The 12,442-nt window shown below is 40.9% G+C and overlaps 1 protein-coding gene across 6 annotated transcripts in view; it reads right to left on the reverse strand.

The window, feature by feature from the left end:
* Positions 1-227: 227 nt before the first annotated feature.
* The window catches only part of MCM9 (minichromosome maintenance 9 homologous recombination repair factor), a 111,762-nt gene continuing 99,547 nt past the window's right edge, over positions 228-12,442 (reverse strand). For 4 of the 6 annotated variants that reach the window (XM_060616515.3, XM_060616514.3, XM_078447254.2 and 1 more), the window contains 5 exons: positions 9,878-10,080; positions 8,826-9,029; positions 7,162-7,244; positions 6,530-6,675; positions 228-2,455 (listed from right to left, as the gene is read on the reverse strand). In XM_060616515.3, coding sequence (XP_060472498.1) covers positions 988-2,455; positions 6,530-6,675; positions 7,162-7,244; positions 8,826-9,029; positions 9,878-10,080 — 2,104 coding nt within the window. In that variant the 3' untranslated portion in view covers positions 228-987. Of the gene's footprint in view, positions 2,456-3,186; positions 3,300-6,529; positions 6,676-7,161; positions 7,245-8,825; positions 9,132-9,364; positions 10,081-12,442 lie in introns of those variants that run through there. The other 2 variants (XM_060616517.3, XR_009605238.2) reach the window with 2 other exon arrangements.

Genomic DNA, 12,442 nt, shown 5'->3' on the forward strand with positions numbered 1-12,442 from the left:
GATTTTAAAAGGACTTAAGAAAGACAAAGCTTGAGATGTCTATTCCTACCAAACACAGCCATCATTTGCTTGGTTCTAAAGACAAATGAATCATAACTTAGTAGGAATCATATTTCCATATTAACCACTTGGGTAGATGCCACGATACATGATTGAGATTACTACGCGCTCTCCTAACCACAGGATTTAAGTTGTGTTGAAGGTAGCCACCCCCACCCTGGCCTCCCCCCCCCCCCCCCCCCCCCCGCCAATGATACAAAGAATCTTAAGCACAAAATGTTAGCTCAAGACAACAGGGAAAACTCAAAAGGTGAATACTTCAGAAAGCTACTGTTTGACCAGTTGCCAGATCTTTAAGAATACCATGGAACTGTAAGGATGCCTCCTAAAGAAGGAAAAGCATTAGCACATCTAATTTGACACATGAGAATAAACACAAAAATATTAGAAAAGTCACATCATTTTGGCAAATTACAATATTCATCACACTCAGCACATCTTGGGTGAAGGAAAAAAAAAAAGAATATTGTTCACCTAACCTGTTAACTTTATGAGGGCTACCTTCCTGGCATTTGTTCCTAAGTAAATGAAAGAAATGATCTCCCGAAGACCCAACCCCCATTAAAACAAAACAAAACAAAACAAAACAAAACAAAACAAAACAACAGAACAAAACCAACAAAAAACCAACCCAAAAGAAACAGAAACATCTTTGGGAATACAAGTATTACATTTGCAAAATTAAGCACAATTTCAATTAATTCAAGTGCTGGTATGACACTGCCCGACTCTGCCAGACACTGATTATAGGACTTTTCAAGTCATGAAGGTAAAGCTGAAATTATAAAACCTGTCGGGGGTGCTGGTATTCTAAATGGAACTCATTATGGCCAAGAGTTTTTGTTCACATATAAACACCACGTCAATATCCCAAAGGTGCCGTGTTGAGCTGGGGAGGCTGAAATTTGACCTGAAAGCTTTTCATGATTATGGTTTTTTTCTCATTTCTTCATCCCAATCAAAATCCAATGCTTCGTCATCTAGTTCTGATAAAGTAAAGAGAGATTTTTTGGAAAGAGCCAATCTCTCAGTGGACCCGTCTAGCTGGAAAGTTCTCCTCTTCTTGCCAGGCACTGGAGCTGCAGTCCCGGGAGGAGGGCTTGGGCCTCTCTCTCCCTGGTTCACACTTTCAGGATGAGGAAGGGATTCCGGTTTGGATTCAGAGGGGCAAGTAAAGGAGAAGTTTGCCAATTTGGCTAATGTGCAGGAGTGAACCTTGCTGCTTTTGTTACTGCTTGAGACCTCTTCCTTTCTGTCTCTTTGACAAGTAAGATGAGAATGCTCAGTCTTGTTCTCAAGTTCTACTTCAGGCTGGATGGTTCTCCTTTCAGGGACATGTTTGCTCTCCTCTCTTGACCTGTCTTCCTCTGGTGGCTTCCGGGACACCTGCTTTGCCTCATTCTGTGGCTGGTTTGAGTTCCTGCCTCCTGAGGGAGAGGCCAACTTTTGGGGACCCTTCACAGGCGAGGTTGAGTCTCTGCTTGCAACGTGGGGAGTTTCAGGACCTGGGAGGGCTACTTCAGTTGTGCCCAGAGACACATGACTGTGGTCTTCAGGGGAATGGATCAGTTTCGACTTTGGTTTGAAAGTAAATTTTGCTAGTTTGGCCAACGGGGGACCTGGACTCTCGGCATGTTCAAGTTCAGGCTCTTCCCTCTGAGCAAGGGATTTCTGTCTCGTTCTTTTGGGAGTTTCCCACGCTCCCTGTAGGCTGTGTACAGGACCAGAGTGAGGATGAGGAGAACCTGTGGGCCGTGAAGGCGCCCTGGAGGGATTCCTGTACAGCTCCTGGGCCCTCGCCTTGTGCAGCGTGTGCAGTTTCCTGGAGACATGATGCATCAGTACCGAGTCCGGCTCACCGGCAGGCACTGCCATTTCAGAAACCATTGCTGCCTTTTTTGCCTCTTTACCTTCCACATTATCTGGCCTTGATGGAGCTTCTGCCTCTCCTGGTGCTAGAAGCTGTCCAGTTTCCAATTTGCTCCTTTGGCCTGGCTCATTCCTTTCCTTACCCTGAGATTTGTTCCGGAAGATTTTCAAAGCCATTTTCCCCCCAGTTGTTTTGGGAGACACAAGAACAGTGTTTTTGGGCTCAATCTGATGAGCTGCTATGCAGTCAAACCAGTCCAAACTCTCATCTTTGCTGTATTTGTGCTCAGGTAAATGTTTTCTATTTGTTGATGTATTAGGCCCCAGGGGGGAGAGGGGACCGGGAAGTGGGCTTCCCTCAGGACTGCCTCCAGCAGAGGACGTCAGCATGCTACAGTTCACTTCCTGCCGTGCTGACCAGATTCTGGACTTGCATTCTTCTCCTGGATCATTTTTCAAGGATCCTGGGTTAGTCTCTGCCTCCATTGCCTGGGGCTGGGATTGGTACGCACTCTGATTCTGTAACCTGTGGCAGAGATAAATAAGGAAAACATGTATTGAAGAGAAGAGAATTTTTAACCTTTCCATTTCTTTAGTCTCTGAGATGCCATCTAAAGACTTCAGTCCAACATAATTCCAAGTTAATACCAAATACAGTCTCTTAGAGCAGCAGAAGGAAATTATCCTTTCTCAGCAGTACAGAATTTAAGTGCTTTGATCATCATTTTAAAACTGAAATGAAATAAAGGAAATGAAGTAACAGGTTTGTCTACATCTTTAGATCTCTCTGAAAGTCCATTTAATTCATTTAAGATTGCTTGAAGATCAGTGTAAAATGCTTGTTCTTATCTCTCCTGTTACATGTTCCACTACAACACAGGCTTCTAACTATCTGCACAGTGGACGGGTGCTGATCGGGTGGTTCTTTCGTAGGCAGTCTGCAGGTCAGAAACAGAGTGGAAGCCCAGAGATTATGATCTCCTCACATCTCTTCACCTGAGTACTGAATTTTAGTGCACCTAAAAGTCCCCTTCCTTGGGAGTAGAGACTGTGATCCCGCTGGCCCTGTGGCATCATATTCATGGCACACCTCCCCCAAGCAAGTGTGACATCTTTCCTGCAAAGTGTAGCCATTTCAACACATGTTCTGGGCAGCTACTCTCTATCCAGCTGACACAGAGGTGAAACCTACTGACCTTCCAGAATGAAGGGTCTGATCAGTGATAGTCATTTTCAATCTTGGGCATGCCAGAAATGGAAATAATGCCAGAGGATCAACTTCCAACAGAGATGACAGTTTCTCAAAAGGAATAGCTTCGCAGTATAAGGGGCAACATGATCCCACTTCCATGTGTTAAATATGAAAAGAACTAAGCCAAAGAGCAGACGAGTAAGTTATTCTAAAAATCATGTGTAATCACAGAAAAAGGTATAGAAGAAAATACATTATATTTAAATGAATTTTAGATTTAAATAGATTTAAATACATTAAAATGTTAATGGTAGGCCTCTCTGGGAAATAAGATTATATGTGATTTTTATCTTTTTAATTTATTACTGTTACTTTTCAAAATACTCTATTAAGAACATGTATTACCTCTTATGATCAGGAAAAAAACTCACAAAAAATTATGATAAAAATACTGGGTTATATTCACTCACTATAGATTTGGACACATCAATACAGCAAAATCCATATTCACCACAGTCACAGCCAAACAAAAAAAAAAAACCCAAAATAGCTTGCAAAATTACTGCTATCAAATATACATCAAATTGGGGTCAGAGATATTCATAATTGTTAAAGCTCCATAAAAAATGTTCTAAAAGACAGTGAATTTAAGGCTAGAATAATTTGGCCCTACCATTTTAGTCTGATTCTGACTTTGGGAATTAAATTCTCCCCTACATAAAATGTTTCCAGTTTTACTATACCTTCCTAAAAGACAATCTCTTTTCATATGAATAGAATGACCACCATTTGAGGCCGGCTGTCACTGGTAGGCATTTTCCAGAAGAAAAGTGTGATAAAAGTACAATAGTTTGATGAGTCATATATGACCACTTTAAGGAATAGACAAGTCTTTCCTGAGGGGATAAACCTATATGCTACGTGGGCTTTTCTCGCTTAACAAAATTAGCCTTAGACGTGCCTTGGAGGTCATGCACTGTCATTTGCAGGGCAACCTGGTTTTGTTACTTTGAGGATCAACACCGGGACATGCCCCTGCATTACAAAGATGTATCAGAAGAAAAGGATATTTTAAGGCAGAATCCTATTTTTTTAGATCATTACCTACCCTTCTTCTTCCTTCCCTCCAGGAGGGTCATTTTGAATTTGGTAAGTTCAACCACTGTTTTTCTATCACATAACACTGATTCTGAGCTTCACATTCCTTTCCTTCCTGAATCCAGCATATGACAGCTTTTGGTAGTCCAAATGTCCAGTTTCTGCTCAGTCAAAATGAGCAGCCTTTCCAAAAGCCAAGCCGGGCCCAGGGCAGGTCTAAAAAGGATCAGCTACATCAGACCATAAAAGAACCAAAGGAGTATCTTTCATCTTAACACTAGGCTCTGGATCATTAAAAAACCAGACCAAGAGAAAAGGGGGTTGATTTTATACAAGGGCACTAGGTATTAGCAACACAAAGCCAGTCCCCAAACTTCCCCCAGGAAGGCTGTGCTGGGGTTTTATGAATTTGAGAGAGAATGCTACTACATGAAGGCAGTGAGTGAAAGGAGAAAAGCCAGGGAAATAATTCTCAAGGTTATACTTGTTCGGTCAACAATCCATCTCAGTCTCTAAATTCTCCTTCAGCAGCCGCTCTGCTTCCACGGGAACTCCTTTCACCAGCTCCCAGCTTTGAGGTCAATGCCAGCTGCCAGACTCAGGGCAATTATTGAGCCACTCACGCTGATCATGAAGATACCCAAATGGATACCTCTGCCATCACTCACTCATGTGTCACAGGTACACCCTCAAAGTCTAGCTTTTTAGAAGCTCATGTATGCAGGGAGCATGCAAACATTGAAGTCTGGGCAAAAATTCTCTAGGTAATGCACATGACATGTTCCTTCCCACATTTTAACAAATCATTACAAAGCTGAGTTTTGAAACATTGCTTTTGTCATTCTTGAGTTGTTACCCTGTTGGAGGAGAAACAGGTTTCCCTCTTTAACAAAATACATCATTCTCACTGGAGACTTTTTGTCTGTTAAATATGTGAAATTTTAAAGGTCATGAATCTGCGCATGTACGGAAGGAAAATGATGATGCTGAAGGGAGGGTCAGAGCTGTTGCTAATGGACCAGGAGGGCCTTTCACAGGTAAAGGTCACTACTAGTTATCTCCACTTCTCAAACTTTCAAAACATCCTATTCGGCTGGCTCGAAAGCAATCTGGGCCTCAGTGTTCTACCTGATTTTCTTTCACCAGGGTTACATAAAGATCAAACATTTATTATGCTTGGAAGAGAGCTTTAAAACCATTAAGAATAAAATTAAAATATTAATAAACACTATGATTCTTCATGTAAACTCCCTTGCACATGGTCCTTTCCTGGCAAGGAAAAATGATAAAGTCAAATTATGATAATATTTTGTGGCTGGGTCTAGCCTGGGGTAGACTGACCTCCTGGAGTTCAACTTCCTCTTTCTTAACAGCATTCCCAGCCACCTTTCTAAATGGCACCGCTCTACCTATATCGACCCAAAGAAAGAGAAGAGGATGAAGTAGTGGTAGTGAACAGAATAAATCCCATTTACCAAGGCTTCTTGATTCCATGGAAACTGCATGTCTTGGGTGTGAACTGTGAGTAGCCAACCTTGGTGCTTCTCATGTAATTGGGAACCGGTGGTATAAATTCAGTAAATTAATACACAGTTTACCATATATAGTAAAGAACCTGCCAGTGTTCTCCATGAGGCTCACCAAACCAGCAAGCCAAGGAAATGTAGCTACGGAAGGTGGTCTCCAAAGATGGCAGCCATCAATTCCCCCATTCCTGTATGTCTATGTCACTCCTCCCATCAAGAGGTGGTGTCTATTTTCCCCTACCTTGCATGGGGGCTGACCCTGTGTCTTGCTCTGACCTATAAAATGTGGCAGAAATGATGCTGTATCAGTTCTGGCCCAGCTCATAAGAGGCCTGCTGGCTTCCATTTTTGCTCTGTTGGAGCATTAAGCTACCATGTCAGAATTCCGACTCCCCTGTGGTAAAGAGAGCCCCTGGCCATTTAAGCCACCTCCACTAAGGCACAACACATGTGAGGGAAACCATTCTGGATGTTCCAGTTCCACCTGAGCTCCCAGCTAAATTCAAGTATATCAGTGATCCCAGCCGACACTATGTGGAGTAGAGATAAACGAATTTACGACTCTCAGAAAAGTGAGCAATAAAATGGTGGTAGTGGTGGTTTTCTTTTTGTTTCTTTAAGCCACCAAGCTTTGGGGTAGTTGATTATACAGCAACAGACAACTGAAACAATCCCCTACAGATAGTACAGACAGATTTTCCACTTAATTTCCACTTCCTTCATTTCACTAAGTGTCAAACAAGGATTTTCCATTATAAGCCTTTTCTTGGATTTCTCTTCTCACCTTTCAAGTCTTCTTAGCTCCTCACTCAAGAGGTTGTGCAGCTCCAGCTTTTCCAGAATGAGTTCACACTGCCTCTGGTACTGCTGCAGAGGGTTTTCAGGAAAGGAAGTGTGAAGTGCATTCACACCTCCTAGCAGTGCACCTCCCTGAAGGGGTATCGAGAAAATGGAAAATACCAGAGAGAGTCAACCAGTCAGCCTGCATAGAGGAAGCATACGCTGGAGGCCACTGATCCCAGATCGGCCCTCTCTACTCCCATCTTGACTGTCAGTCAACTGGGCCTTTTGCAAATTTCAACAGTTCTCTCCCTCCAGTTCCTGGTGGCAAGAACTGCTCCAGGAAGCACACTGTCACTAGTGGGACCATGAGCGCCCCTCAGACGTGTTGAGGAAAAAAGAGTGACACCCACTGCTGCACACTAGTTGGCAAAAGCAATGCTACTGACGCAAAGAATGCTTCCACGACCATGTTTTCCCCTTCTTTTAAATGGTTTCCTTTGGATATATTTCCTGAAATTATTAGATCTAGATTATGATCACTTTTACAACTCCTGATATGCTATAAGTTGTCTTTTTTTTTTTTTTTACATGCTTATAGTTAGAGTTCAAATATTAGGTGCAAAATACCCTTACCTGCATCGAGGATTCCATTACTGACACTGCTGTAATAGCATCTTCCAGAGTCACAGTGTCACGAAACATCAGGCGAGCATGAGCTAAGAAAATTATGAAGACAGAAATTTTTTGATGCACATCTGAGGTGATAAATGTTGTAATACTTTACCTGACCCCCTGAAAAATTACATTTTATGAATGAGCTACTAGTACCAAATTCATTTTACTAAAACAAGCACAAAAGTCTAATTTATTTCCTTCCTCCCTTCTTCCCTTCCTTCAGTAGGCTCCACACCCAGCCTGGAGCCCTATGCGGGGCTTTAATCACAACCCTGAGATCAAGACCTAAGCCAAAATCAAGAGTCAGACTCTTAACCAAATGAGCCACCCAGGCACCCCACAGAAGTCTAATTTCAATTAGTTTTAAAGTTGTTTCTCTAATGATGGGCCTAATCTTTCACAGCCCATGTCAATTCTGGGTATTTACATGAAAGTACTCTGGGCTCCAACAAAGAAAGGGGTTATATAAGCATATAGCTAATATTCAACAACTTTTAATCTCCATTTAAAAAAATGTTTATTTACTTATTTTGCAGACAGAGAGGGAGAGAGAATCCCAGGCGTTGTCAGCATAGAGCCCAACGCGGGGCTCAATCCCACAAACCATGAGGTCATGACCTGAGCTGAAACCAAGACTCAGACACTTAACTGACTGAGCCACCCAGGTGCCCCATTAATCTTCATTTTCTAGTCTATTATAGAAATACACAATATTAAAGTCATTTCTCATCTCTGGCACTTCTCTTTATCTGTGAGCTTTTCAAAACTACCAAACTCACAAGCCTGCGTTTGGGATACTTGTCTGAATATTAGCTATAAATCCTTGACACAGTGAAGTGTATTTGTTTTATAAAACTTTTTATTAAGTATATATTCTGTCATCATATGATACAGCCAGCTCACACAGAAATTTTTTTAGAATTATTTTAACAAGGGCTAAATATAAAAGCTAGTATTAGAAAAAAAGTCTTGATGTTTGTTTATTTATTTATTTTGAGAGAGACAGAGTGCGAATGAGGGAGAGGGAGAGGCAGAGGGAGACACAGAATCTGAAGCAGGCTCCAGGCTCTGAGCTGTCAGCACAGAGCCCAACACTGGGTCGAACTCACGAACCGTGAGATCATGACCTGAGCTGAAGTTGGATGTTTAACCGACTGAGCTACCCAGGTGCCCCTAGAAAAAAAGTCTTGAGATACATGTTAGTTGTATGTATGCATGTAAGTCTCATGCCTTAGGGTTGGGGTCATCTGTTATGTTAGTGGTAGCCTGTGAATGGCAATTAATGAGAAAAAACCAGATATGCTTCACCGGAAACAACTCTAAACAAGGAAGTATTCCACCGAAAATGCTAACAGACCACCACTGAGAAACAAACGTTAGTAAATAAGACTTTCTAAATGAATCATGTCACCAAGAGTCCTCTTAATGATGCTACACTCTACTCAATACTTATAATCTGTCCTCAGAAGAATGCAGGTTTCATAGCTCAGAGACTTTACTTTTCAAGCAACTATGAACACCTTAGAAAATCTTCTTATTCATCTTTGAATCATGGTGCCAAGCTCCATGCCTTGCACGTATTGGGCACCCAATAGAAGTATTATTTGTTGAAAGAAATAAACCTTCTGCCAATCGGATCAAGCTTTCCAGCAGGCGGATGGTGGTCCGGGCAGCGTTTCGGGAATCACTCTGCCTCTGCATCTGGTAGTACCGGAGAAGAACCTGATTACCCACGTCAGACAGTGTGGGCTGTAGATTTCGAATCAGGCAGAAATAGGTTTTCATCTTTTCCATGCTCCAGAGCTTTTCTGATTTGCTTGGGTAACCTGTAAATATTAGGTGCTAGGTCAGCAATTTCTAAGAACAGGCAAACATCTCACTTAAAGGGTTTTGATAATGTTATTGTGTTCATCTTTAAAAAAGATAACCTTCGGGGTGCCTGGGTGGCTCAGTCGGTTGAGCGCCGACTTCGGCTCAGGTCACGATCTCGCGGTCCGTGAGTTCGAGCCCCGCATCGGGCCCTTGTGCTGACAGCTCAGAGCCCGGAGCCTGTTTCAGATTCTGTGTCTCCCTCTCTCTGACCCTACCCCATTCATGCTCTGTCTCTCTCTGTCTCAAAAATAAATAAACGTTAAAAAAAAAAAAAAAAAAAAAAGATAACCTTCAGGTTTGTGGCCACTGAAACCTAGACCTGATTCTGCATGGCATATAGTTCAAGAACAAGCAGCCTTAGGATCTAAGCTTAATTGAAGGTAAACTTCCTACAGGCGCTAAAATTATCCAGAATAATTCTGGTCTGTCCTATAGTAATACACAGCATTTGAATAAATCTAATTTAATTTAAAGAGAAACACACATTTAGAGATTTCTGTTTCATAATTCAGTCCAGTTTTCTTTGCGTGCAAGAGGTGAGTGGTAACTATTTACCATAAGGTGGCCCTCTTTTAATCACAAAGAACATATTTACCAACTATAAGATCATCAGCAGACCCCCTTCTTTCTGCTCATTATTCTGGGCACACTCAATGGCTCCTCTTGCTGCCTTCGGTCTAAGCATCTCTCTGTTGCCGGTTAGGTAGGTACCTTGAGTATTTACTTAATTTTCTTCAAAGAGAATTTCATTTGGTTATGTCTACTTTTTCTCCACCAATGTAAATGATTTATCTCCACATACCTTTGTTTTCTAAGATAAAGGATGAAATTATACGATCCCAGTCTTCATTCTTGGTATCAAGCAAAACCAGGATCAGATCAAATCGACTTAAGAGTGGGCTGCCAAGGGCAATGTTCACGGACACGGACTCGTGGGGGTCATACTGGCCTTTGGGGTTAGTTGCTGCCAGAATGGTGGCCCTTGTGTTCAGCTTGCACACGAGGCTATTAAAAGAGAGGGTACAATTCACTGACTGCTGAGATTCAAATAAATAGCAAAATTAAACCTGTTAATAAAAAGAAAATCTTGTTCCTTGAAAATCTAGAGAAACTGTGTGGAAGAGAATATGGAATGATACAAGGAGGTATCACAAATGCCAAGTTCAAAGGAAGTATATTAAAGCAGCGTATGCTGAAGGAAGTTATTGTTAAATAAATATTTCTTATGCCCCTACTATGAGCAGATCCCTCTGCTGGGTGCTAAGAGGTGTACAAAATTAAATTAAACATAGATACTATTCTTAAGGAGCTTGTAATCTACCAGCTATAATGGTAAGACAGGGCAGACTATGATATGTTCTGGAAGGATAAAGTTCCCAGGGGAAGTAAAGATGATGTGTATCCATTTCTATGGTTGGAAGAGATGATTAGAGAAACAATGCAAAGTAGCTTTTGAACTGGGCCCTTCACAACACCTGGACTTTTAAAGTGGAGATTATATATATATATTTGTGAGGGAGTGAAAGTAAGGGGTAAGGGTGACTTTGGAGAATGCTGAGTGGTTAAAGCAAAAACTTCCTGTGTGCTCACTTCTTTTGATTTTTCTAAAAGTGAAAGAAACAAGAGTCAGAGACACAGAGAGAGGGATGGAGGGAAAGAGGAGAAAGGAGGAAGGGGAAGAGAGGGAGGGAAAGGAAATTAGGAAAAATAAGGATTGATCAGCATTACTGTTTGTTCTGAGCATAGGTGACACACAATGTTACATTAATTTCAGGTGCATAACTTAGTGATTTGACGAGTTTATACATTATGCTATGTTCATCACAAGTGTAGCTACCATCTGTTCTATTACATCACAATTACAATATCAATGACTGTATTCCTTCTGCTCTGCTTTTTATTTGCATAGCTTACTCATTCCATAACTGAACTGTGATTTACTCATTCCAAACTGAACTTATTCCCTCTCCCTTTCACATATTTTCCCCAAACTCCCATTCCCCTCCCCTCTGGCAATCATCAGTTTGTTCTCTATATTTATAGTTCTGATTCTGCTTTTTTTTAATTTATTTTTTTAGATTTAATTTATGAGTAGAATCATACGGTGTTTGTCTTTCTCAGTCTGACTTATTTTACTCAGCATAATACCCTCGAGGTCCATCCATGTTGTCTCAAATGGCATGATCTCATCCTTTCTTTATGACTGTGTAATATTCCAGTGTGTGTGTGCGCACGTGTGTATCTGTGTGCGTGCACACGTGCACACACACACATTTTTCTTATCCATATGTATACTGGTGGACACTTAGGTTGCTTCCATGTCTTGGCTATTGTAAATAATGCTGCAATGAACACGGGGGTACATATATTTTTTTGAATTAGTGTTTTTGTTTTCTAACACTGGAATTACCAGACCTTATGGTATTTCTATTGTTAATTTTTTGAGGAACCTCCATACTGTTTTCCATAGTGGCTGTACCAATTTACATTCCCACAACAGTGCACAGCTGTTCCTTTTTCTCCATATACTCACCAACAGTTGTTGTTTTTTGTCTTTTTGATTTTAGCCATTCTAACAGGTAATATCTCATTGTGGTTTTGATTTGCATTTCCCTGATGATTAGCGATGCTGAGCATCTTTTTATGTGTCTGTTGGCCATCCGTGTATCTTCTTTGGAAAAATGTCTATTCAGTAAACTGAGGGTTGATGGGGGGTGGGAGGGAGGGGAGGGTGGGTGATGGGCATTGAGGAGGGCACCTGTTGGGATGAGCGCTGGGTGTTGTATGGAAACTAATTTGACAATAAATTTCATATTAAAAAAATGTCTATTCAGGTCCAGAAAATCCTAAATAATTCACCAAAAAACTACTAGAAGTAATAAACAAATTCAGTAAGGTGGCAGTCTACAAAATTAGTACCAAGAAACTTATGGCTTTTCCATACACTCGCAATGAAGTTGCAGAAAGAGAAATTTTAAAAACAACAGTATTTACAGTTGCAGTAAAAAGAATAAAATACCTGAGAATAAACTTAACCAAAGAGGTAAAAGACCTATATTCTGAAAACTATAAAAAAAACTGAAGATGACACAAACAAATGAAAAGATATTCCATGCTCATGGAATGGAAGAACAAATATTGTTAAAATGTCCATACTACCCAAAGCAATCTACAAATTCAATGCAATCTCTTTCAAAATACCAACAGTATTTTTCACAGAACTAGAATGAATAATACTAAAATTTATATGTAATCACAGAAGACCCCAAATAGTCAAAGCAATCTTGAGGAAGAAGACAAAGCTGGAGGTATCACAATTCTAGATTTCAAGATATACTATACAAAGCTGTAGTAATCAAAACAACAT

The sequence above is a fragment of the Panthera onca genome, chromosome B2 (assembly GCF_046562875.1).
Source record: "Panthera onca isolate mPanOnc1 chromosome B2, mPanOnc1 haplotype 2, whole genome shotgun sequence".
NCBI lineage: Eukaryota > Metazoa > Chordata > Mammalia > Carnivora > Felidae > Panthera > Panthera onca.